Raw genomic sequence first — 26,415 nt, forward strand, 5'->3', positions numbered from 1 at the left:
CTGCTGAATTATTATTTAGTGTTGGAGGATGAGTTTTACAGGTTTACAACTTATTTCATTAGGGAACTGAAGAGATAAATTGTCTTCCCAAGGCCTTTATAAACAGTTTGCTACTTAAATTTTATAGACTGAAATTCTGCATATGAACCTTACTTTCCTTGGATTATCTGAAGCCTGTAAGTTTAAAAAAACTGGGGAGTAAAACATATTGCATAAACATAACACCTGCAAACAAAGTATGACTTGCAACTGAATGATGACAAGCATTGTAAACACCAAAGGAGCCTGAAGGAAGAAATTCAAGAAGAGCAAATATAAAATATACAGTTAAGAAGTGTCCTAACAGAGATAGACAGGCAAGCTCAAGGGAAAAACGGTACCAGCAACATGAGTAAGATGTCCACCTTCTGACAGTGGACTGGATGACCAGACTGACTGCTGTGGGAACATAGCAGGTGCAATCATTTGAGCCTTTTTCCCTCACCCCCCCTCCAAAGGAAAACCCCTGGCAGGGACCCTATACGTAGAAATGAAATGTCAAACAGTTAGTACAGTGCCTGTCACATAGCAGATATTCAACAAACACCCATTTCTATTCCATTTTATACTGAAGTTGTTGAGAAAGCATTTACTTCAAGTACGTCTGCTTTCTAGCCCTGTTTTCTGAAACAGTCATTCCACTTAAGGTATAACAATCAAATAAGTCATATACACAAGTCATATAGATATGACTTACTATACATATATATATATATATATGCATATATAGTAACATAGTTATAAAACACAGATAACAAGATAAAATCACAAAAGAAATTTTTCTATATTACAGAAATGGGCTTAATTTTTGGGGGCACCCATTGTCATCTTAATTTGGTTTTATTAGGAGAAAACAGAGTAACATTTCTATCCCTGGGCAGATCTGACGTGAAAATAATTGACAAAAGTAGGTCAGAATCCCATGGAATGGTGAGGTCTGAATGCTAGGTGTCTTATATTAGGTTATAAATCCTGACAGGCAATAATGACAGGATCTTCTGAAAGCCTTTGAAGTTCACTAGGGCAGTCCCAACTTGTTTAGTTAAAAGCAGCCGCAAGGTAGGAAATAGAACTTCATGTGACTCTGGCTACCCTGATGTGTCTTAGATAAAAACTGAAGTCATCATGCTCCTACTCTTTTTGCTGGCTTTGTTTTCACAAAAAATATCCTCTCCTTACCCACATACACTTCTGGTAGGCTTTGGAATGTGTCCTTTAATCTAAAAGATAAAAAGGGCACTTAAAGAGATCAACGAATTGACTAGAAATCTGTTGGGAGCTTACGGCCTTTCCCCTATTCTAGATGCAATTTCTCTCCCTGGGTCACCTGTTTTTGGTAAAAATAACTCAATTCTTTTTTATCTAATATACTAAGCAGAAATCACTTGGCAGTGTAGTGCTGACTGAGTTTTTCCTTGGATAAAACTATTAGCAACTTGTAGCTACTTTACTAGGTAATATCAATATATAAACAAAGAGAAAAACATTCATTTCTTTTAATTCATTAACTATGCTTATTTGTGTGACACCTATATATTGGTTTCCCATAGAGAAAAACTGCCATAAAAATTTAAGGTCCAATTTAACATGAATATTAGTTAAAAATACACTTTCATAATTTAGAGTAAGGTGAATGATACATCTGTTTCCATTCTAAAATGATCCTTTTCTAGTAATTTTTATAATATTTTCTCACATGAAAATTATCTTCTCAACAAATACTTATTATAGCATAGTATCCTACTTGAGAAATTTTTAAAAAATGTGTCACTCTCAACTACTTCTTACCTCAAAGTTTTCCTCTTTAAGATTTATATAAATTAATTGAGTTCATGAATGATAAAGGAACAGTGTTAAATATCCAGAAGAAAGAAGTTCAATGAAGACTATTTCATGGCTTCAAGCACTGAATATCAGGATGTTAAAATCATTTGATATCAGATAAACAAAAGGATTTCTTTAAAAAACAAGAAACCACTGCCACCAAACACATTTTCCCAAATGGCCTGCCTCGCATTCCAGAGCTGACAGAAAATCAGGTCTGTGAGGAGACAGCAGCTGAGCTGCATACTCCAGAGTTAAGTAAAAACATGGGAGGCCGGATAACACATGTGAAAGAATACATTTAATTTTAACAAGGCAAAGAAATGAGTTTTAAAAGGTGGTGGTGGTTTAACTGAGTGTGTCTTTTAGTTCCACTTGAAAAAAAGGTGTAAGTTTTTCCTCTAACTGCTTCCCAACAGTTCAATGACAGCAAAACTTTAAATCTATGGTGGTGCTGGAGTTCTTCTATTAGGGACAGGAGGGATGCAACTTCATGAACTTTTTTTAATCTGCAGAAAGAAAGGGGGAGGAAAAAAAAGACAGAGAGAGAGAGAGAGGGAAGAAACAAAAACTAATTTTCCAGGCAGGGAAATACTTATAAAACCTTTTATGTCAAAGTTAGGATTTCACAACATAACACACTAATGCAAAATCCAGTAGCACCTGTAAGATTTAAGTAAATGCTGCCATCACGTAAATGCTTTTTAAAAAGTATCTGTAAAAGACTGAAGGAAAAAAAGATACATTCTCCAGAGAACAACAAATGTATTTCAAAATAAAAACTGTATTTTTGTTTTTCTTTTTTTCAATTGTCTTTTTGTACAAGAATTCATAGTTATAATAATTTACACAATATGGGATCAATCTCTGCTCTCCTTTTCTGTGTCACTTCAAGTCCACATGTTCAGGCTATAGTCCCCAACATTTTCTGATAAATATATTACCACAGTTTGATCTAAATATACATTATATAATACTTGTCTCTGGGAAAAATCAAATTTTAATATGCAAACTTTTATTTATATAATACAGAAATGAAGAAAACTACAGTAGGCACACAACCTAATTATGACTTGTAGATGATGATTTCTAGATACTCTCCTACTGTAAATGAATGTTTAAAATAGTCTTAATAAGAAAATTTTATTTATATGTGCACTTGTGTCCACCTTATCCCATATACTGTACACGTCTAATGACAATCTGGGAATTTAAAGGTGCAGCCCTCAAGAAATTGTTGAATCACTAAAAAAAGAAAAAATTAGACTCTATTGGAAAGGAAAAAAACTCACAAAATTTCCAATTTTAGATTTCATGTCCATAGGAAAATATTAAAAATAATTTTCTGTATATACATATGAGTATATGTATATATTGAATTACAGATGTCTCATATATCAATACAATTCAAGTGGAGACATTTTGGTGAGTTATTTTCCCATTAAATGACAACTATGTCAAAATTTTAAAATATCTTATTACATCATTAAAATAATTCACTTACCATTTCAACAGCTTACCCTATTTTTTTTTAATTTTTAACTCTTCATAACCAAATTTCCTGATCCCTAGTGCTAAATCCCCTATTTAAATTAAAATCTGGTGCTCTGTTACTCAGAAACTGATGGATAAAATCACATCTACTTCAAAATTCCATCAATCAAATAAATGTTATTACCTGATTTATCAGAGAAATAGCTCTGAGCTTGTGTACCTAAATTATCCTCCCTATTATAAACAGGTGAGGCAAATACCCTAAAATAGATGGAGGTAACTTACATGATATTATAGCACATATAATACAAGATGATTAAGTGTCTAATATAAACTTTTCAGAGACACTTGGAAACTCACTTTAGAAACTAACTTTAGAAACAAACCATTTATTTTTCACTCTAATATAAATATGTATGTATTTACATACATACACATACATATATATAAAACAAAATTGTCTAGTGTTGATTAGCTGTTTGTGAGTGAAAAAATGGTTACAAATTGATTAACCAGCTTAATTCTGTACTTAACAATTCAACTGTTTTGGGGTACAAACAAAAAGTCAGTGCATTTGTAAACTCCATGGAGTCAGATACTCAAGCATACACTTTAAATAAGAACCCTCCTCAACATCACAAGCATTGGACAGCAAGAATATATGGACTCTGATGCAGTTCCTACTCCATAAGCAGACTAGACAGCACTTGACTTACTTTTAAAACAGTTTCTTAAAAGAAATATATAAAGAAATGTATGTTCGCTAAAAGTCCTTTAAAATTACCTCAAAACAACATTAAATCCTGTTCACTGAGAAGAGCCCGCTGACTTGAATTCCTGTTTTGAAATGCCTAGTTAACAGTTTAGAATATTGCCTTGTGAGGATTGACTAGAGACGTGGTTGATGTGAAGACCCAGACAGAGTACACGGCTCCAATCCCAATAGTCCTCTGATTGGCTGCTTGATGGAAATGGATCGCCTTTAAAATAGCTATACATCTTAAAATGATCTATAATAAACAGTTTCCCAACAACCATTATTATTTGTAAATTGAAATGCATTAATCATTCAGAAAAGATTTCTTGCAAAATATATAAATAAATGTAACTGCATATTCTGTAAATGTACTTAACATTGCTAGACCAGACCGCCAGTGACGGGCTGCTGTATTTCAGTACTGTGTGTCAAATTTATTAGAAATTTAAAAAGAAAAATTTTGGAGGGACTCAGCTGCCTTCATTAGTTGGCTTTAAAATGTGTAATAAAATGGGAGACAATATCTTCTCATAAATACATGGAATCAATATGGAAAAGTAAACTATACAGCAGACAAGATTAGAGAACACCAGAGTGTACCAGAGTGGTCACCAGAGTGAAATATCTTCCAGTATAAAAAAAGGGAAGAACTCTATACACCCAGTTATAGTAAGTATGTTTCAATTAAAGATGCAGCTCACTCTCACTCCTGGCAAGAATTAATTGGTAATGGCACTGCTGCCAGCAGTGCAAAAATATCCTGAGAAATTATTCAGATTACAACAAAAGACAGGGCTTTCATCACTAAGTTTTTGCACAAAACACAGCTTTAGATATCATAAATAAATTAATTTAAAAAGCAGATAACCTCACTGTGTTGAACACAAAAAGGGGATGTGACCCAGACATTTGTTAACTCTCCCATTGGCTAATATCAGAAAAAAGATTGCATTAAGTGTCTGTTTATAACTTTCTAGTTAACTATGGCCAATAATATACATGGAGGTAATCTGTAGTTCAAGTTTTTCATCTCTTTTTCCCCAACTAGCTACAAGCTGAACTCTAAAATTTACACTGAAATATACAATTCCAATTTTCAAAAGATCCTCCTCCTGGACAAGGGATATTCAAATTTTTTGTGCAATCTTGATGCAGAGCCCAAACAGTCCTATGAAGAGAGACAGTATATTTTTTAATCAATTGGCACTGAAATTTAACTTTCCTTAGCTGCGTTCTAGTAGCTTGGCCAAGTTATCTCGTAATTCTGTTAGTTCAAAGATTTTTCCATCAAGAATTTCTAACAGTGTCTTCAGGTTATTGCGAAAAGCTTCTTGTTCATTCTGACTTTTCTCCAGACGTTGCTCCAAGTCAGACAGTTGTCCCTCCAGGTCTTTGTTCCGAATTTCTACTTCCTTTAGAAACAAAAGTGTAATATATATGTGTGTCAGTTTAAGACTTAAACAGTATAACTTTTGTTATGACTAATATTGTGGTGGTTAATGCAGTTTGATAATTAGGATGACCTTCTGAGTCTCAATACAATTTAAGGAGGTTTCTAGATTTTGTCATCTGAGAAATCCATGTGGTTTTATTGATTGGCTTGTTCATGAATACATCTGTCCCCCCAATGCAAATTTCCTGACTGCTTGCTTTGTGCCAGGCAACACTAGTCTAGGCACTTCAAATACTGAGATCGGATGAAGACCCATTTTGTGGATTATCTGCGTCTCTTTTCTATTTCTGCCCATGTTCTTTTCCTCTGGCACAATTGTTAGCAATTTCAGATGAAAGCAGGCAGAGAAAAAGAGAGAAATTATTTTTTTCTCCTTATGGAAATTTTGGAGAAAGATGTAGAGAAGAAAAATGACTCAAATAAGGTTTTAAGATTCTCTGAATATGTTAATTATTCTTTGTTTCGCCTCAATATCAAATGAATGCATATGGTAGAGAATATAGCTCACCTGCTAAAAACTGTAGTGAAGACATATAATAACTGTACATATAAGAGAATTATACAACTAACAATTCCAATATACTGCAGATTAAGGAAAGAAAAAAATGACAAAAGGGAAGTAAAAGTTCATGACAACAAAAAAATTTTTAACTTTTTAAACAGAATAAAATCTGGCATACTTAAAAATTATTTAGAAGTTACTATATATCTGAAGGACAGTAGACTGCTTTTAAAAAATTATTGAAAGGCAATCTGGTAAATGTTAAATGAAAATAGAACATGAAGCAGCACACTGCAATGAGGCAAAAATTAGTATGCATGAGGACAAACAATAGGAATTAAAGTACACACAGAAAATAGGAAACAGTTCTGGTTGTTGGGATTATGAGCACTTCTTTCCAAAATGTATTTATCCAAAATTAAACTTTTGAGAAAAATAATTGGAAAATTGACTTGAATACATATAAGAAAGTAACCATTGATTTAGCATTCTCAACACAAAGAAATATTCACATGTTTAACTAAGAGCAAAGCTCAAGCAAAAGGACACCACAGATGAGTCGAAGAGCCTGGGAAAATACAAAAAAGGGAAAAAAGCAGTTATAATGACTTATAAAGAAAGAATTTAGGGAATTCCAATCTAATCTTAAAGTATTTACTGTTAGATGTTAAACAGGTATGTTTCTAATCTTTTTCCTTTGAATAATCTACAAGGTGAAGATAAGTAAACTGAGAGCAGATTCTGAAACCAATAAAATATTTATAAATTCAGAAGCCAAGTTCATGGAGGCTCTAAACTATGGGGGAGAAAACAGACCCTGGGATCAAATGTAAAAATTCCACTCATGATTGCACAGCATGCTCTCTTGCCTGCTTAAACAATAAGCTTAAGAGTACTGTAGAAAAAAAAAAAAAAAAGAGTACTGTAGAATGTTTCCAACTGTAAATATAGACCAAATGTCATTCACTAGAAAACACCCACTTCAGCAGGCACCGCCCAGTTTGCCCTCTAAAGCCGTCCTTAAAAATGAAAGGCTTCCTTGTTCTCCTTGCCAATCAATGAAACATCCAACCATTTTCAGTGGAAGCAAACAAAACACCAAATTCCCTCAGCTATTAAAATTGAGCTGTTCTCTCCAGGAGTCTTGTGCTCTAAGCCATTTCTCTGATGGAGGAATTTCACTAGGCCCGTAACAAAAGGGATCCAATACAATGCTGTTGGTGCTGGTCTATTCTGAGGCAGAGAATAAGATCCCAGAGGAAGAACAGGCAACCTAGGATCAGTATGAAGCAACCTGATTGGTGGCATGTCCCAGTTTTCTACCTTCTGTCTATATTTTCCATCCCTTCTTCTTGACTTGTATTCTCCATCCCAACTCATTCTTCTGCTTATTATCATTTTTGTGCTACTATTTCCCCTTCTCCTTTACTGATATGTGAGCATATGCCAGGGGCGCCAAGATAAAGCACTAAGGCCAGAATTTGCTAAATCCCTTTTGAGTGCTTTAAAAGGCAGTAACTGAAAGTGTATAAATACAAATGCTCTGTATTTGTTAGATATGGAGTCTACAACACTACAGTGATTAAAAAAATGTAGACAATTATTACCACCATCAACGGGACCAGGTCAGGTTATAAATTTAAATCTTGCATCATTTAATCTAAATAAAAGCTACAAAAAATTGTCTTTATTAATATCTGATTCACACCTTAAACTCTTAAAAGTAAGATAAATTATTGTTCTATTAGATTATTAACCTTTCATATATAACATGACATAAATCATCAAAACAAGCATTAATAATTCAACAGAAAAATGGGTAAAAGAAGTTATTCAACAATTATTTACTGAGTGTCTTCTACATACTAGGCACTGAAGATAAAGTAGAAAATAAAGACAGGCCCTGTTTTGATGGAGCATGCATTCTAGAAGGAAGATACTGGTAACAAAGAAGTCAACAGAACAGATGTCTGTGTAACCGAGGAAATCACTGTGTGCACTGAAATCTTTCAACCATCTTTCCAAACTGTAAACCAATAATAAGAACAAATAAAATGACACGAATTCCACAACTTCAACTAGAAGAAAGAGAACAATACAAACTTCAAGTTCCCTATAATTAGGAGATATAAGCACCAGTTTCTAGCAAAGATATCTCTCAAGTTCTTATTCTCTTCGCAGAGGGCAAGGCAGGGTTGTGGGGAAATGCACAGAAGAAGGAAGAGGAGAATGAAAGGCCTAAGACTGAACTCTAATAATCCAAAGAAAGAGAAAGACCACTGAAAGTACCAAAATACTGGTGGAAAACAAAAAGTCCTGGTAGACCAGAGCAGCCTACAAGAAGCAAATTCACAGTGTACAGGACACTCGAGAAGGCAACATTGGAAAGGCATACTTCTGAGAGTAAAAAGAAGAGAAAGGGACTTTGGGGATAGCTAATTATAAAATAAATGGTCCGTCCACTGGGAAATTCATTTAGAAAGTCCAAAAATTATGATATGGCCAAAGGTATACCATGCAGGGGTTGTAATAGTGGTAGAAAAAGCGGCGAAGAAAGACACCTTTAATGCTAAAAGTGACAACACACAATGAAGATATAACAATTATGTTTATGTACCAAGAAACACAGTAGCCACCTTTATAAAGTAGAAACTACAGGAGGTCTAAGGAGACACAGAAAAAAGTACACTGATAAGAGCTTTTAATATTCCACTCTCAATATAGGGCAGATCAAGAGGAACAACAACAAAAAAGGTAAGGATATAGAAGCCTTAAACTACAAAATCAATAAAGAGCATTCATAAAACTGATCGTATGCTAGATTACACAAAAAATCTGTAAATTATTCAAAGCAGACATTACATAAACAAACCCTTGTGATCACAATGCAGTAAAACTAGAAATAAGTAACTAAATCATAAAACTAAAAGGCCCTTCCACGAGCAAATTAAAACACGTTCTTTTAAACACTTCTAGCGTGAAAGGGAAATAAAACCAAAATTACAGAACTTCAAGAAATAATGGAAACACTGTCAGAATCTATGGGACACATTAAAGCAATGACCAGAGAAAAATCTATAGCCTTAAACACAAATAAATAAAAATGAAAATAAAGGAATTAAATTCCCTTCTCATAATGCTAGAAAAAGAATAAAAAAGTAAACCAAAATAAAAGGCAGAAATAAAGATAAAAGTAAAAATTCATTAGGTAGAGGACAGAAAAAGAGTAACACTAATAAGTCAAAATCTCCTTTCGCAAAAAGCTTAAAATAGACATATCATTACTTAAGAAAGAAAAGAAAAAAAAACTATATAAAATAAGAAATTATAAGAGTTCCCACTGAATATTTGAAAACCCAGATGTAAAGCTTAAACAGCCCAATATCTGCAGAAGAAATAGAGAGTAATCATAAAATTACTCCATAAAAAGCACTAGGCCCAGATGGTTTCAAGGGCAAGTTCTATTAAAATTTCAAAGACCAGACAGTTCCAATATGACATAAGATATTCCAGAGCATAGAAAATAAACAAAATCTTCCAAATTATCTTATGAAGCTAGTATAGCCTTGATACCTAAATCTTATAATTCAGCCCCCACCTGAAAAAGGAAGAAAGTTACAGACCAATATTACAAATGAATATCATGTAAAAACTGTAAATAAGAGGGAACAAAAATCTGGTACCACATTAATAAAATGATACAGCACAGCTAAGTGGTATTTATTCTAGGAATGCAAATGTGGTTCAGTTTTAGAAAATCCATTAATAAAATAAACCATATTAATGGATCTGGGGATAAAAACTATGATTATCTAGATAGATACTAAAAAAGCTATTAACAAAATTCACTCATTTGCGGTAAAAACACTCAAGAAAATAGAAATTAGCCACTCTCATAATATGGTAAGATACGTATATTTTAGTGGTAAAGCCAGCATTTCAATTAATGGAAAAATATTAGAGGCATTTCCACAAAGATCAGGAAAAAGATAAGTCTGTCACCTCCACTATTGTTTAACACTGTATTTTTGGTTTGTTTACTCCTCAGAGCATGTTTTTTTTTAACATCTTTATTGGAGTATAATTACTTCACAGTGTTGTGTTAGTTTCTGCTGTAAAACAAAGTGAATCAGCTATATGCATACGTATATCCCCATATCCCCTCCCAAATGAGTCTCCCTCCCTCCCACCCTCCCTATCCCACTCCTCTAGGTGGTCACAAAGCACAGAGCTGATCTCCCTGTGCTATGCAGCTGCTTGCCACTAGCTATCTATTTTACATTTAGTAGTGTATATATGTCCATGTCACTCTCTTACTTCGTCCCAGCTTACGCTTCCCCCTCCCCATATCCTCAAGTCCATTCTCTAGCAGGTCTGCATCTTTATTCCCATCTTGCCCCTAGGTTCTTCATATCCATTTTTTAAAATTTTAGATTCCATATATATGTGTTACCATACGGTATTTGTTTTTCTCTTTCTGACTTACTTCACTCTGTATGACAGTCTCTAGGTCCATTCACCTCACTACAAATAACTCAGTTTCGTTCCTTTTTATGGCTGAGTAATATTCCATTGTAGATATGTGCCACATCTTCTTTATCCATTCATCTGCTGATGGACACTTCGGTTGCTTCCATGTCCTGGCTATTGTAAATAGAGCTGCAATGAACATTCTGGTACATGACTCTTTCTGAATTATGGTTTTCTCAGGGTATATGCCCAGTAGTGGGATTGCTGGGTCGTATGGTAGTTCTATTTGTAGTTTTTTAAGGAACATCCATACTGTTCTCCATAGTGGCTGTATCAATTTACATTCCCACCAACAGTGCAAGAGGGTTCCCTTTTCTCCACACCCTCTCCAGCATTTATTGTTTCTAGATTTTTTGATGATGGCCATTCTGACCGGTGTGAGATGATATCTCATTGTAGTTTTGATTTGCATTTCTCTAATGATTAACGATGTTGAGCATTCTTTCATGTGTTTGTTGGCAGCCTGTATATCTTTTTTGAAGAAATGTCTATTTAGATCTTCTGCCCACTTTTGGATTGGGTTGTTTGTTCTTTTAATATTGAGCTGCAGGTCAATTTTGGAGATTAATCCTTTGTCAGTTGCTTCATTTGCAAATATTTTCTCCCATTCTGAGGGCTGTCTTTTCACCTTTATGGTTTGTGGTTTATGGTTATGGTTTATGGTTTCCTTTGCTGTGTAAAAGCTTTGAAGTTTCATTAGGTCCCATTTGTTTATTTTTGTTTTTATTTCCATTTCTCTAGGAGGTGGGTCAAAAAGGATCTTTCTGTGATTTATGTCATAGAGTGTTCTGCCTATGTTTTCCTCTAAGAGTTTGATAGTGTCTGGCCTTACATTTAGGTCTTTAATCCATTTTGAGTTTATTTTTGTGTATGGTGTTAGGGAGTGTTCTAATTTCATTCTTTTATATGTACCTGTCCAGTTTTCCCAGCACCATTTACTGAAGAGGCTGTCTTCTCCACTGTACATTCTTTCCTCCTTTATCAAAGATAAGGTGACCATATGTGCGTGGGTTTATCTCTGGGCTTTCTATCCTGTTCCATTGATCTATATTTCTGTTTCTGTGTCAGTACCACATTGTCTTGGTTACTGTAGCTTTGTAGTATAGTCTGAAATCAGGGAACCTGATTCCTCCAGCTCCATTTTTTGTTCTCAAGATTGCTTTGGCTATTCGGGGTCTTTTGTGTTTCCATACAAATTGTGAAATGTTTTGTTCTAGTTCTGTGAAAAGTGCCAGTGGTAGCTTGACAGGGATTGCATTGAATCTGTAGATTGCTTTGGGTAGTATAGTCATTTTCACAAAGTTGATTCTTCCAATCCAAGAACATATTATATCTCTCCACCTGTTTGTATCATTTAATTTCTTTCATCAGTGTCTTATAATAAGTTTTCTGCATACAGGTCTTTTGTCTCCTTAGGTAGCTTTATTCCTAGGTATTTTATTCTCTTTGTTGCAATGGTAAATGGGAGTGTTTCCTTAATTTTTCTTTCAGATTTTTCATCATTAGTGTATAGGAATGCAAGAGATTTCTGTGCCTTAATTTTGTATCCTGAAACTTTACCAAATTCATTGATTAGCTCTAGTAGTTTTCTGGTGGCATCTTTAGGATTCTCTATGTATAGTATCATGTCATCTGCAAACACTGACAGCTTTACTTCTTCTTTTCTGATTTGGATTCCTTTTATTTCTTTTTCTTCGCTGATTGCTGTGGCTAGAACTTCCAAAACTGTGTTGAATAATAGTGGTGAGTGTGGACAACCTTGTCTTGCTCCTGAACTTAGTGGAAATGGTTTCAGTTTTTCACCACTGAGAACAATGTTGGCTATGGGTTTGTCATATATAGCCTTTATTATGTTGAGGTAGGTTCCCTCTATGCCCACTTTCTGGAGAGTTTTTATCATAAATGGGTGTTGAATTTTGTCAAAAGCTGTTTCTGCATCTATTGAACTGATCATATGGTTTTTCTCCTTCAATTTGTTAATATGGTGTATCACATTGATTTGCATATATTGAAGAATCCTTGCATTCCTGGGATAAACCCCACTTGGCCATGGTGTATGATCCTTTTAATGTGCTGTTGGATTCTGTTTGCTAGTATTTTGTTGAGGATTTCTGCATCTATGTTCATCAGTGATATAGGCCTGTAGTTTTCTTTCTTTGTGACATCTTTGTCCGGTTTTGGTATCAGGGTGATGGTGGCCTCGTAGAGAATGAGTTTGGGAGTGTTCCTCCCTCTGATATATTTTGGAAGAGTTTGAGAAGGATAAGTGTTAGCTCTTCTCTAAATGTTTGATAGAATTCGCCTGTGAAGCCATCTGGTCCTGTGCTTTTGTTGGAAGATTTTTAATCACAGTCTCAATTTCAGTGCTTGTGATTGGTCTGTTTATATTTTATGTTTCTTCCTGGTTCAGTCTTGGAAGGTTGTACATTTCTAAGAATTTGTCCATTTCCTCCAGGTTGTCCATTTTATTGGCATAGAGTTACTTGTAGTAATCTCTTATGATCCTTTGTATTTCTGCAGTGTCAGTTATTTCTCCTTTTTCATTTCTACTGATTTGAGTCTTCTGCCTTTTTTTCTTGATGAGTCTGGCTAATGGTTTATCAATTGTGTTTATCTTCTCAAAGAATCAGCTTTTAGTTTTACTGATCTTTGCTATCGTTTCCTTCATTTCTTTTTCATTTATTTCTGATCTCATCTTTATGATTTCTTTCCTTCTCCTAACTTTGGGTTTTTTTTGTTCTTTCTCTAATTGCTTTAGGTGTAAGGTTAGGTTGTTTATTTGAGATGCTTCTTGTTTATTGAGGTAGGATTGTATTGCTATAAACTTCCCTCTTAGAACTGCTTTTGCTGCATCCCATAGGTTTTGGGTCATTGTGTTTTCTTTCATTGTCATTTCTTTCTAGGAATTTTTTGATTTCCTCAGTCATCTCTTGGTTATTAAGCAGTGTATTGTTTAGCCTCTATGTGTTTGTATTTTTTACAGATTTTTTTCCTGTAATTGATACCTAGTCTCATAGCGTTTTGGTCGGAAAAGATACTTGACACGATTTCAATTTTCTTAAATTTACCAAGGCTTTATTTGTGACCCAAGATATGATCTATTCTGGAGAATGTTCCATGAGCCCTTGAGAAGAAAGTGTATTCTGTTGTTTTGGGATGGAATGTCCTATAAATATCAGTTAAATCCATCTTGTTTCACGTGTCATTCAAAGCTTGTGTTTCCTTATTTATTTTCATTTTGGGTGATCTGTCCATTGGTGAAAGTGGGGTGTTAAAGTCCCCTACTATGATTGTGTTACTGTCGATTTCCCCTTTTATGGCTGTTAGCATTTGCCTTATGTATTGAGGTGCTCCTATATTGGGTGCATAAATATTTACAGTTGTTATATCTTCTTCTTGGATAGATCCCTTGGTCATTATGTAGTGTCCCTCTTTGTTTCTTGTAATAGTCTTTATTTTAAAGTCTATTTTGTCTGATATGAGAATTGCTACTCCAGCTTTCTTCTGATTTCCATTTGCATGGAATATCTTTTTCCATGCCCTCACTTTCAGTCTTTATGTGTCCCTAGGTCTGAAGTGGGTCTCTTGTAGACAGCATATGTATGGGTCCTGTTTTTGTATCCATTCAGCCAGTCTATGTCTTTTGGTTGGAGCATTTAATCCATTTACATTTAAGGTAGTTATCAATATGTATGTTCCCATTACCATTTTCTTAATTTTTTGGGTTTGTTATTGTAGGTCTTTTCCTTCTCTTGTGTTTCCTGCCTAGAGAAGTTCCTTTAGCATTTGTTGTAAGGATGGTTTGGTGGTGCTGAATTCTCTTAGTTTTTGCTTATTTGTAAAGCTTTTAATTTCTCCATCGAATCTGAGTGAGATCCTTGCTGGGTAGAGTAATCTTGGCTATAAGTTTTTCCCCTTCATCACTTTAAATATGTCCTGCCACTCCCTTCTGGCTTGCAGAGTTTCTGCTGAAAGATCAGCTGTTAACCTTATGGGGACTCCCTTGTATGTTATTTGTTGTTTTTCCCTTGCTGCTTTTAATATTTTTTCTTTGTATTTAATTTTTGATAGTTCGATTAATATGTGTCTCGGTGTGTTTCTCTTTGGGTTTATCCTGCATGTTACTCTCTGTGCTTCCTGGACTTGAGTGACTATTTTCTTTCCCATGTTAGGAAAGTTTTCTACTATAACCTCTTCAAATATTTTCCCATACCCTTTCTTTTTCTCTTCTTCTTCTGGGACCCCTATAATTCGAATGTTGGTGTGTTTAATGTTGTCCCAGAAGTCTCTGAGACTGTCCTCAATTTTTATTCTTTTTTTCTTTATTCTGCTCCCTGGCAGTTATTTCCACCATTTTATCTTCTAGCTCAGTTATCCGTTCTTCTGCCTAGTTATTCTGTTATTGATTCCTTCCAGAGTATTTTTAATTTCAGTATTTGTGTTGTTCATCACTGTTTGTTTGCTCTTTAGTTCTTCTAGATCCTTGTTAAATGTTTCTTGTATTTTTTCCATACTGTTTCCAAGATTTTGGATCATCTTTATTATAATTGCTCTGAATTCTTTTTCAGGGAGGTTGCCTATTTTGTCTTCATTTATTTGGTCTTGTAGTTTTTTACCTTGCTCCTTCATCTGTAACATTTTTTTTTTTTTGTCGTTTCATTTTTGTTTGTTTTTTTGATGGGTGGTGCTGTATTCCTGTCTTACTGGTTGTTTGGTCTGAGATGTCCAGCATTGGAGTTTGCAGTCAGTTAGAAAGAGCCGGATCTTGGTGCTGAGATGTGGACCTCCAGGAGGCCTCACTCTAACTGATATTCCCTGGGGTCTGATGTTCTCTGTTAGTCCAGCAGTTTGGACTTGGGCTCCCACCACAGGAGCTTGGGCCCGACCTCCGGCCTGGCAACCAAGATCCTGCAAGCTGGTCGCTGGGGGTTCATTCTGTCCCCTTAGGTGTCCGTGGTCCCCCACTGGTGCCTGGTAGGTGACCTAGTTATGAGGAGACACGAATTCCACGTCCTTCTAGTAGGCCATCTTGACTCCACCTCTGTACCTGTATTTTTAACAGGTGTAATTCAACAGGAAAAATCAACAGAGGCATAAGAACTGGAAGAAGGAAAATTATTTCTATTTGCAGATTATATGTTAGTATACCTAGGAAATCTTAGAGAATAAATGGAATAAATGACAAAACTAGTTCAAACAATGAAATAATTTAGTAAGGTAGAGGGATATAAAATTAGCAAACAGAATTCAACAGCTTTCATATATTGGGATGGCCAAAAAGCTCATTCCGGTTTTCCGTAACATCTTACGGAAAAACCCGAATGAACTTTTTGGCCAACCCAATATATAAACAATAATCAATTAAAAGATACAATGGTAGAGAAAACTCCATTTTCAATAGGAGAAAAGAAGATTAAATATTTACAAACAAACAAGAAACATGCCACATTCACAGCATGAAAACCCTAAAATGCTCCTGAAAAACACAGAAGTAGATGTGAACAAATAAGAAGACATTCCTTGTTCTTGGATAGGAAGGAAACCACACTTCTGCTAAACCAGCATTATAAATTTTAAGCAATCCCAATGAAATGTTTTATAGATCTAAACTTTTCATTGACACTAAAATTGGTACTAATGTTAATACTAAAATTTGTATGGAAAAATAAACGTAAGAATATATTAAAAAAACAATGAAAAAGGAAAGCTATGAGGACTGATTGGCCTTATCAGATATTAAAACATACTGTAAAGCCTCTACAATTAAAGAAGTGTGGTACTAAGAATACATAAGAGTGACTAGTAGAATAGAATAGGAAGTCCAGATATACACCAAAACACACATGGAAATTGAATATCTCAAATCTCTGGAAAAAAGGATAAAGTTTTAAATAAATGGTAGTGATAAGTAGATAGACATTTGGAAAAAGATAAAGTTAGATCCATATCTCACACCACACACAGAAGGACAAACTCCAAGTGACTCAGAGATCTAAATGTAAAACATGAAACCACAGAAGTACTAAAGGGAAATATGGATGGATTCCCATATGATTTGAGTTTGGAAAAGAGCTATCTAACTATGATTGACAGCTAGAGCAATGAAAGAAAAGAATGATATATTTGACTACTACATAAAACAACACCACCATCTTACACAAAGTCAAAAACTTTGACAAACTGGGAGAAAATACTTGTAACATATAACTGCAGATATATAAAGAACTCTTGAAATTTTGTGGAAGAAGGATCAAAAAAGGGCAAAGACAAGAATACACAATCTATATAGGTACAAAAAGATACCGAAATGGCCTTTAAGCTTATGAAAGATGTTTCATCTCACTCATAATATGGGACACACAAATTAAGACTATCATTTCCCACCTATCATACATTGCCACAAGTTAAAAAAGTACGAGAACACATTTTGTTGGTGAGGCTGTGGAGAAACAGGCATTCTCTCACACTGATGATACAAGGGAAAACTGGCACAACCCATCATGGAGAGGAATTTGACTACATGATCTTCTCACTTAGAAATCTCACTTCTAAGAGTTCACCCTGTAGATACACCTCCAACAATAACAAAACACCTATGCACAAGATTACTCATTGTAGTACTGCTGCAAAATACTGGAAACAACCTAAATACCCATATAAAGGAGTGTGGTTGAAAAAACTGTCACACGTGCAAATGAAGTACTATACAGCTAAAAAAAAGAATGAACAAGGTCTCTATGAACTGACAGGACACAGAGTGATTTCCAGGACATACCTTAGATTAAAAAAAAGCAAAGTGCGGAAGAGTAATCTAGAGTATGTTACCATTTGTATAGGAAAAAAAGGGGAGGACATTAAGAAAGAGACATATCTGTTCATTTGTGTAAAAAGAAACACAGAAAGGATAAACCAGAAACTAATGAGATTGGTTACCACAGGGGGCAGCTGGGAATGGGGGGCAAGAATGGGGGTAGACTGGATTGGACAGGATGATGTGTCCCTGAAGATACCTTCCTGAATAGTTCTGACTTTTAGAACCATGTTAATGTTTCATATGCTCTGTAAATGCATACAAATACAAAATAAAGAAGAATGGGGAAGAAAAAACTAAAATGGAATATAATAAGATACAAATGAACATAAATGTGTTTCAAATGAATAACTAACCAATTGAAAAGGGGGAGTGGAAGAACTAACCTAACTTTTGAACACAGGCTAAGGACAAAAAGAATACTGATCTCTAGTTAGTAGGGTTTTGTTGTTGTTGTTGTTTTGGCAGTGGTATGAATTAGAAACTACTTTCTGTGCTTTCAAGGACTAAGCAAGCAAATAAACATATTGTGGTTTCTTTTTTGTGTTTTATTTATTTAACATCTTTATTGGAGTATAATTGCTTCACAATGGTGTGCTAGTTTCTGCTTTATAACAATATTGGGGAAAGGAGTTACTAACAGGAAAATGGGGAAGGCTAAAATGAATTCCATAGTACTGGACTGCAGTGGGAGGTATGAGTATGATTTCAGGTTTGTTTTTTTTCAATATAGCTATTGTAATGGACATAATGTGCTATGTGTGTACTTCTAGCTCTGATCATTAATAGGGCCTAGAAACAATGACATCTCAATAGCAAAAGGTATATCTTGTGCCCAGAACTTGGTTTCTAAACGCCGAACTTTGCTAAAAGAAATTTTTCTTTGAAGAAATAGCTAATTTCAAGGCTGAAGCTGATAAATACAACTAGGAATATCTAGTTGAGCTAAAACATGAAGTTCTTTAAAAAATGATAGGGTCACATCCAAAGGACACAGAAGCAGGATTAAAAAGGTTCCCACTTGCCAAATCTGGGACAATTTAAACAAAATAAATAGACATGACAACTAAATACAACTTGTGATCCTGGAATGAATCCTGGACCAGAAAAACAATTTTTAAAATTTTCTTATAAAGAGGATTATTAGGACAATTATGGGAATTTGAATAAAGTCTTTAGATAATTTCTTGATTTTGATGGTTATCTAAGAGACTGTCCTACTCTTAGAAAAAACACATCGAAGAGATTGTTATACTGAGTGAAGTCAGACAGAGAAAGACAAATATCATATGATATCGCTTATATGTGGAATCTAAAAAAATGGTACAAATGAACTTATTTACAAAACAGAAATAGAGTCACAGATGTGGAAAACAAACTTATGGTTACCAAAGGGGAAAGGGGGGCAATAAATTGGGAGGCTGGGATTGAAATATACACACTACCCTCTATAAAATAGATAATAAGAGCCTACTGTACAACACATGGAACTCTACTCAGTACTCTGTCATGACTTATATGGGAAAATAATCTAAAAAAAGAGTGGATATGTATATTATAACTGACTCACTTTGCTGTACAGTAGAAACTAACACAACATTGTAAATCAACTATACTCCAATAAAATTAATTAAAAAATTAAATATAAAAAAAGAAAATATACATTTAAGTGTTTAGAGGCAAAGGGATAGCATCTTTGGAACTTATTCTCAAACATTTAGAAAAAAATATGAATATATACAGAGAGAGCTCCATAATGATAAAACAAAACCAATATGGCAAAGATGTTAACATCTGGGGGATGTGGGTGAAAGGTACATGAAAAATCTTTGTCTTATTCATGCAACTTTTCTGTAAGTGTGAAATTTCTTCAAAATAAAAAGTTTAAAAATAAATTAAAAAACAAGATCATTGGGACTTCCCTGGTGGTTGAGAATCCTCCTTCCAATGCAGGGGATGCGGGTTCGATCCCTGGTTAGGAAACTAAGATCCCACATGCCGCAACTACTGAGCCTGTGCACCACAACTAGAGAGCCACATGCCACAACTACAGAGCCCACATGCTCTGGAGCCCGCACGCTGCAACTACTGAGCCTGTGCACTCTGGAGCCCGTGTACCACAACTACAGAGAAGCCCACATGCTGCAGTGAAAGATCCTGCATGCCAAAACTACGACCCGACACAGCCATAAATAAATAAATATTTTTAAAATAAAAAAAAAACAAGATCATTTCATATGGTGATAACTGCTACAAGGAAAATAAGACATGGTAATATTATAAAGAGTACTGGGGGGGGTGTAGTGGCCTGCAAAGTAGTGCTTAAATTGGGAAATCAGAGAAATTAACATGTGAGCCAAGATGTAAATTACATTAGAAACTAGCGCATTGGGGGCTCAGACCTCCAGGCAAGGATATGCCAGGTACTCTAAGGTGAAAAATGTACTTGGTGCCTTCAAGATACAGAAAGATGACAATAAGCATATGGAAAATTTGTAATAAAAAAAATGATAATACTAAAAAAATAGTAAGCTACTCCTTTGTTCCTTATCAGACAGCAAACATGGGAGGAGACCAATATCCAGAGGGTATCCTGCTGTTCCTGACATCAATTTCTCAGCATAAGTAATTTAAAAACATTGACAACTAGTAATTCTTCTTAAAAAGTTCATCTTAAAGAAATAATGAGAAAGGATTATGTAAAAAGATTCATTATGACATTATTTATTACAGCTAACATTGAAAACAAATAACCATCCCTGTAAGAATGTTGGAAGAAAATTATGGTATATCTATATAGGAGAACACTATACAGCCATATAACATATGCAGCTTATGACATAATGTTAAGTTCGGAAAGTAAGATAACAAATTGGTATCTATATGTCTCACATAAAGAAAAAGTTATCAACATATGCACTTATGACATAATGTTAAGTTCGGAAAGTAAGATAACAAATTGGTATCTATATGTCTCACATAAAGAAAAAGTTATCCAAAGAAACATTGGGGGAAGAAAATTCTAAACACTTTGCCTTAGGATGATGGGATTATGGGGTTTCTTTCCCTGCTAAATTACATTTTTCTAAATTTTTTACAATGAGCATATGTTACATTGACATTTGAGGAAAAAAACACTTGCAAATTAGAAAAATCCTATCATACTATTTTTAATTTACCCATAACTACAATTTTTTAATCCATATCCATACCTACAATCCAAATCCATGCACTGCAATTTCAAAGTTCCTCTACCATTCCAAATATTTAATGATCCTAATTCTTTGGACTGAATTTATGAATGGAGGTTCAAGAGTGTTGGAACTTTTGACAAGCAGATCTTTAGGTAGGAGGGGCCAGGCTATAAAGGAGGAACTTTCTTCAGGTTGGAAGAAATACAGGTTATTTCTGTGGCTTGGCCTTTTAGAATTCACCCTTAGGTTTTCTGAAAGTTTCCCTGTCCTATTCCAGGTAGGCTGTTTTGATAAGTAGTTTTGATATTCAGTGAAAGAACAGGTAAGAATTGATAGTCACAATTCTAGGTGCCAGCTGTAAGATTCAATTACTGCTCAATCAATAATGAAATACATTTAGAAGTTTGATATGAATAAATAATTTCTTGGTTTCTCTGGGACAATGTAAATGTATACATAACTGAAAAAATATTTCCCAAGAATTGTTAGGGATGGCTTGGATGCTTGGCTGCTGAAACAGTGTGGTAATGCAGAAAGAACAGAGATTTTAGAATCAAAACAAATCTAGGCTTCACTACTTTCTAAGTGCTTTAATTAAACTTGTTAACACCTCTAAACTGCTGCCTTCTCTTTGAAAATGGGGATACCACACCTGTTACTGTGAGAGTTAGTGCTAATATATATAAGTGCTTAGCAACTGCCTGTATCAAAGCAAGTAATTAAACAATGGGAGCCAAACCAAAACAAAAGACAAAACTAGCCTGCATTTCCCCCATTTCTTCCAGCCCTGATTACATGCTTCATATTTTAACTCTACACCAAGGTTTTCTCAGCTTTGGCACTCTTGAAATTTTGGGCTGGATAATTCAATGTTCAGTAGCAACCTTGGCTTCAATTTACTTAAATATCAATTCCACTACCCTAGCTGCGAAAATCAAAAATGTCTCCATACATTGCTGAATGTCGCCTGGGGCACAAAACTACCCCCCAGTTGAGAACCACTAATCTACACAAATGGTTAAATATAGGAACACTGTTTAATAGGGCAGACCAAAACAAGCAACTTCATTTTTCCCAGACTGCTGAAAGTCAGTGATGGGAGAGAAAGAAGGAAATATCTCATTTCATATAAAGAAACTGTTTGTTTTATGAAGGGTCTCTGTTACAGAATTTGCGCTCATTTAAATGTAGGTTGGACAAGTTAACTTATCCAAGCCTTAGTTTCCTCATATGACTGTTCTATGGATTAAATGCATAATGTAAGTAAAGCACAGTATCTGGTACATAATAAGCACTCAAGAAATGTTGGTCATTCTTATAATAATCTAGGTACTCTTTCCAATCCTAGGCTTTCAGGTCCCACTTATCACCCTTTGTCCCAAATTCATCACTTTATACATACATTTATAACTACTCCAAACCCTGAAGTGGTCCTAACCCTTCTTGAGGTCATGGGGTATAAGAAAAGTGCCTGAGCTGGCAGCAGGAGATTTTGGTTGTAATTTTGAGAAATCTTCCCCAACCAAGGCTGATTACCACTGACAAAGGATATGTATATGTGAATTAGAGTCAGGAAGCATACTATTTATGCAGAGAAAAGTGAGTAAAATTAGTTAGGGCAAGGAAAGAAAAAGAACACTACCTTGATTTCCATTAGGGCACAACTACTGCTGTAATTCATACATTAGTTCAGAGTGAAAGAAAACGAGCAGAATTCCGAAACTGAATATAATCCATTTGAGAAATTTTCTTTAAGTTCAGAGTACTTTTTATGTTAAAAAGTAGACATCTCTAAAATAATTTACTAAAGACAATTTATAAAATGACCATCTATGATGATAAGCTATGTAGATGAAGTTATCAAGTAATTTTTGAAAAATCAATGATCAGGCATGAATCAGAAGTCCTGGAAAAGAAAAGTGACCAATAACCTATAAAATGGAGTTGCAGAAAAAAAGTCATTACTAAGTGAAAGAATGGTTGATGACTCTCATTTATGCAGAAATGAATAAAAAATTTTATTATAGATCACCTGTAGTTTCTGAGTCAAAGAGTCCCTCTGTTCTTGTAGTTCTCTGGCATTATCAATTTCTTGTTTTAATCTTTCTATTTCCTAGAAAAAGTAGAGCAATGTCTTTAACAATATTTTAACTATATCAAGGAGAGAGAAGGCCTTATTATTCCCCGAAATTACTGTCCCAGTCCTTAGAAAAAAGATGACTTAAAAAACATTCCTTTATACTGATTTCAAGGGGTAAATTCATCTTTATGGGTATGTTGTCTAGTACAGCATAATCTTAAGCAACAAATCAGCTTGGTTGCTTTGGTACAGCACTGCTTAGAAACAGCAGTCTGAACATTTTAAGGTTGCTTCAAGCTTTGTGGATATAATTCTGTCCTGGGATATTAAATCTTTTGACTGGAAACTAGACAAAGGAACAGCTTTTAAAATTCATTTAACTTCTAATGGTTTTCTGTTGATTGTATGAATGCAACTCTCATTACAGAAGGCAAGAGGCAGTATCTCAGTCTGACTGCCTCACTGTAGTTCATAACAGACACAGGGATAGGAAAAATATGAACAAGCTTATAACACTCAAGAAAAATTTCATCTTAAAAACACCCCACAACCTGACCTTACTGCATAAAGTACCTTTAAATCTGACATAGACTGTAATGTTTGTACACATATTTTAGTGAGATTACAGACAAGTGAGCAGTAGCAAATACCTCTTCCTTCACTTTCAGCGTCTCTTCCAATTCTTGTATTGTCTGATTTAATTCTGTCTTATGGGTATGCACCGCATTTGCTTGACTACTAACACATTCAAGCTCAGTAACCTAAAATTAAATGAGAACACAGATTAAATTACACGACAGTTTCAAAGGATTTCTTGCTGAAGACATATAAGTCCCTGATAGGTGACTAATGAATTTTGAATCAATATATCAAAATTAATTTTGAGAAATATTGACAAGGTAGAATGAATAGAATTGATTTGTTAAAAATATCAATTTAGGGGACTTCCTCGGTGGCACAGTGGTTAAGAATCCGCCTGTCAATGCAGGGGACACGGGTTTCACCTCTGCTGCAACTAGAGGAAGTCTGCACGCAGCAACGAAGACCCAACGCAGCCAAAAATAAATAAATAAAATTAAAAAATTAAAAAAAAAATCAATTTAGGACTAAGGATAAAGAACAAAGGAAATAATTAGACTTGGTCATGAAAAGGTTAGGAAAACTTAAATTAAGTGATTAATGACAGTAGAGAACCCCTGTAATGAAAGTCTTCTTTAAAAATTTCTTCTGAAAACAAATTCAAAATCAGCCATCTGCCCTCCATCTGTAGCCTTCAAATTAAATATGGGTTCTGAATACTGGCCTTGCAGAAGTGAAAAACTTTTCAAAGACATTTCTAAAATGTAAAGGAATCTGGAAGAAAAGATATGCTTAAAATACAACTTAAATCATTTGATACTAGAATATCTTCACATCAATTTGTTCTTAGAGCAAAAGAAAACAGTTCTCTACTCAATACAAATTTACTGAGGGTCCAGAGAGCAACATAACTTCTAATGTGCACTTGCTATTTTTTGAGAGAACAGAGGACAGCATTATCCCTAAAAGTTATACCATCCAAAAACAGTCAAAATAGACAGAAGTCAACATAAACACACACACACCTTATCAAAGCTCTCTACACATGTCAGGATCTCATACATTCTGATTGACTAGAATATAATAAATTGTAGACTACTAAGGAAACAGCAAATCTCTCTCCCTTACATTTTCCAAGTATTGAATTAACCTCCATATTCTGTCACTCTACCTCTCATATCACTTTCTTGCTTTCTATTCATGCTCTAATAGCCTTGTGCAGACCCTTATCATCCAGGTGTAAACAAAAACAATGACTTGCCAGTGGACCTAATTATATCCTTTGTCTATTTTTATCTCTTCTGCAAACTGCTAATATCATCTTACATTGTGTGACTGTCCCATTAAAAGCCTTTCAATGGCTCATCTTTTTCACAGCATCAAATCTAAACTCTCAGGTTCTCCATAAGCTAGCCACAAACTCCTTAAACATCTCATTGCCCAAGACACCTAGTTATGCACTTTCAGCTAAAAGCAGGCAAATCTCCCTGTCCTAAGAACAAACCACGCTCATACCCATCTTGTTGTCTTAACTAGAATGTCTTCTCTTACCTTTGAAAACCATTCAAAACTAACCAAACCCTCAACTCTCAGCTCAGAATGCACTTCTCTAGAAAGCCATTCCTATCTACCCAAGTGCTCAAGGCTCTCCTGACCTCTGGTCTACAACACTGAACATCTGTTCAAAAATCTTGGGAATTATTTTTTCCCTATTGTTTAATATATATTAGTTTTCTTTGCTCAATTAGGCAGTATATTCCTCACGAGGAGTTCTAGTTTTGATAATGATGGAGCAGCTTTTACTGGATTACCTTTCCTGCAGATAACAATTGCAAATCATGGGCAAAATGTAAACATCAACTGTTAGAAGCCCTGGGAATGACCAAATTGGGCAAAAGACTGAAAGAAAGCATCATACTGGGTGAGATACACATTTACACATCTTTTTGCCTGAAGGCACTGTGCAGTCTGGCTAAGTTGTTTGACTAGCACTCAAGCAAAAACCTGAGATCTTATTTTCTCAAGGAGTCTGAGGAGTTGGGGATGCCTTGCTTAAGCAACTAGAAATTCAGGGAACTGTATGAAAAAATGACCTCTAAAAAGCATATAGACACCCCTTAAATCTTTGGCTGACTTCTGAACTGAACATGTAATAGTAGGAATCCAAGGAGTTCAGCGGTATGGGAGAGAAGCTAGAAGGCTGAAAGAGCTAAGCCGTGGTAGTGCTCACCACAGAGAAGACACTTTGAGGTTAGAGTCCCACCAAATTAGGTCTTAGCAAGCACCTTAAGCTTCCCAGTGAAACCCCAGAAGGGTTATGCCTTAGAAATAAAGATTTTCCAGGACTCAAGGATTCACCCTAGAATTAAGAACAAAACGGAAATAAACCAACTAGTAAAGCATTAAGTCTATACCTCCCAAATTTCAAAGTACAGTCAGCCCTCCATACCCACGGTGGATGTGAAAACTGTGGATACAAAGGGACGAATGTACTATGCCATTTTATATAAGGGACTTCAGCACTCGTGGATATTGGTATCCAGGAGGTGGTTGGGCGGGGTGGGGGTGTCCTGGAACCAATCCCCCTCAGATACCAAGGGATGACTATACAAGTCATTTAGCTGCTCGCTGAAACAAAATTCAACACTGAATATTCAGAGAAAGATAACAGAATCTATGGGCTCTATAACATCATCTCATTTACCATATCCAATATACAACCAAAAATGACTAGACATGAAGAAATAGGAAAACACAACCTGTAGTAAAGACAAAATATATATGTATATATATTTATAAATATATATAAAAAATGCTAAAGGAGGTTACTCAGGCTGAAGGGAAATGGTACCTGATGGAAATTCAGACCTACAGGAAGGAAAGAAGAGCACTGGAAATTATAATTATGTGAGTAAATAAAAATACTTTGTTTCTTAAATTCTTTAAAATTCAATTGACTACTTAAAGCAAAAATTCCTCAAGGGCAGGGAATACATAAAAAGGATAGCTCCTCAATGAATGTTTTTTGGATTATGAATCAGTTGTCCTAAGTTAATTTTTTTTATTGTGGTAAAAAACAATAAAAAACACAGTAGGGGCTTCCCTGGTGGCGCAGTGCTTGAGAGTCCGCCTGCCGATGCAGGAGACGCGGG

At 35.0% G+C, this 26,415-nt stretch overlaps 1 protein-coding gene across 1 annotated transcript in view; it reads right to left on the reverse strand.

Annotated features, from left to right (window-relative positions):
* Positions 1 to 3,726: 3,726 nt before the first annotated feature.
* The window catches only part of HOMER1 (homer scaffold protein 1), a 130,411-nt gene continuing 107,722 nt past the window's right edge, over positions 3,727 to 26,415 (reverse strand). The window contains exons 7-9 of the mRNA XM_007471969.1: positions 23,335 to 23,445; positions 22,637 to 22,717; positions 3,727 to 5,526 (exon numbers count right to left, since the gene is read on the reverse strand). Coding sequence (XP_007472031.1) covers positions 5,338 to 5,526; positions 22,637 to 22,717; positions 23,335 to 23,445 — 381 coding nt within the window. The 3' untranslated portion in view covers positions 3,727 to 5,337. The remainder of the gene's footprint in view (positions 5,527 to 22,636; positions 22,718 to 23,334; positions 23,446 to 26,415) is intronic.

Source organism: Lipotes vexillifer, unplaced genomic scaffold, assembly GCF_000442215.2.
Source record: "Lipotes vexillifer unplaced genomic scaffold, Lipotes_vexillifer_v1.1 scaffold83, whole genome shotgun sequence".
In the NCBI taxonomy this organism is placed as follows: Eukaryota; Metazoa; Chordata; class Mammalia; order Artiodactyla; family Lipotidae; genus Lipotes; species Lipotes vexillifer.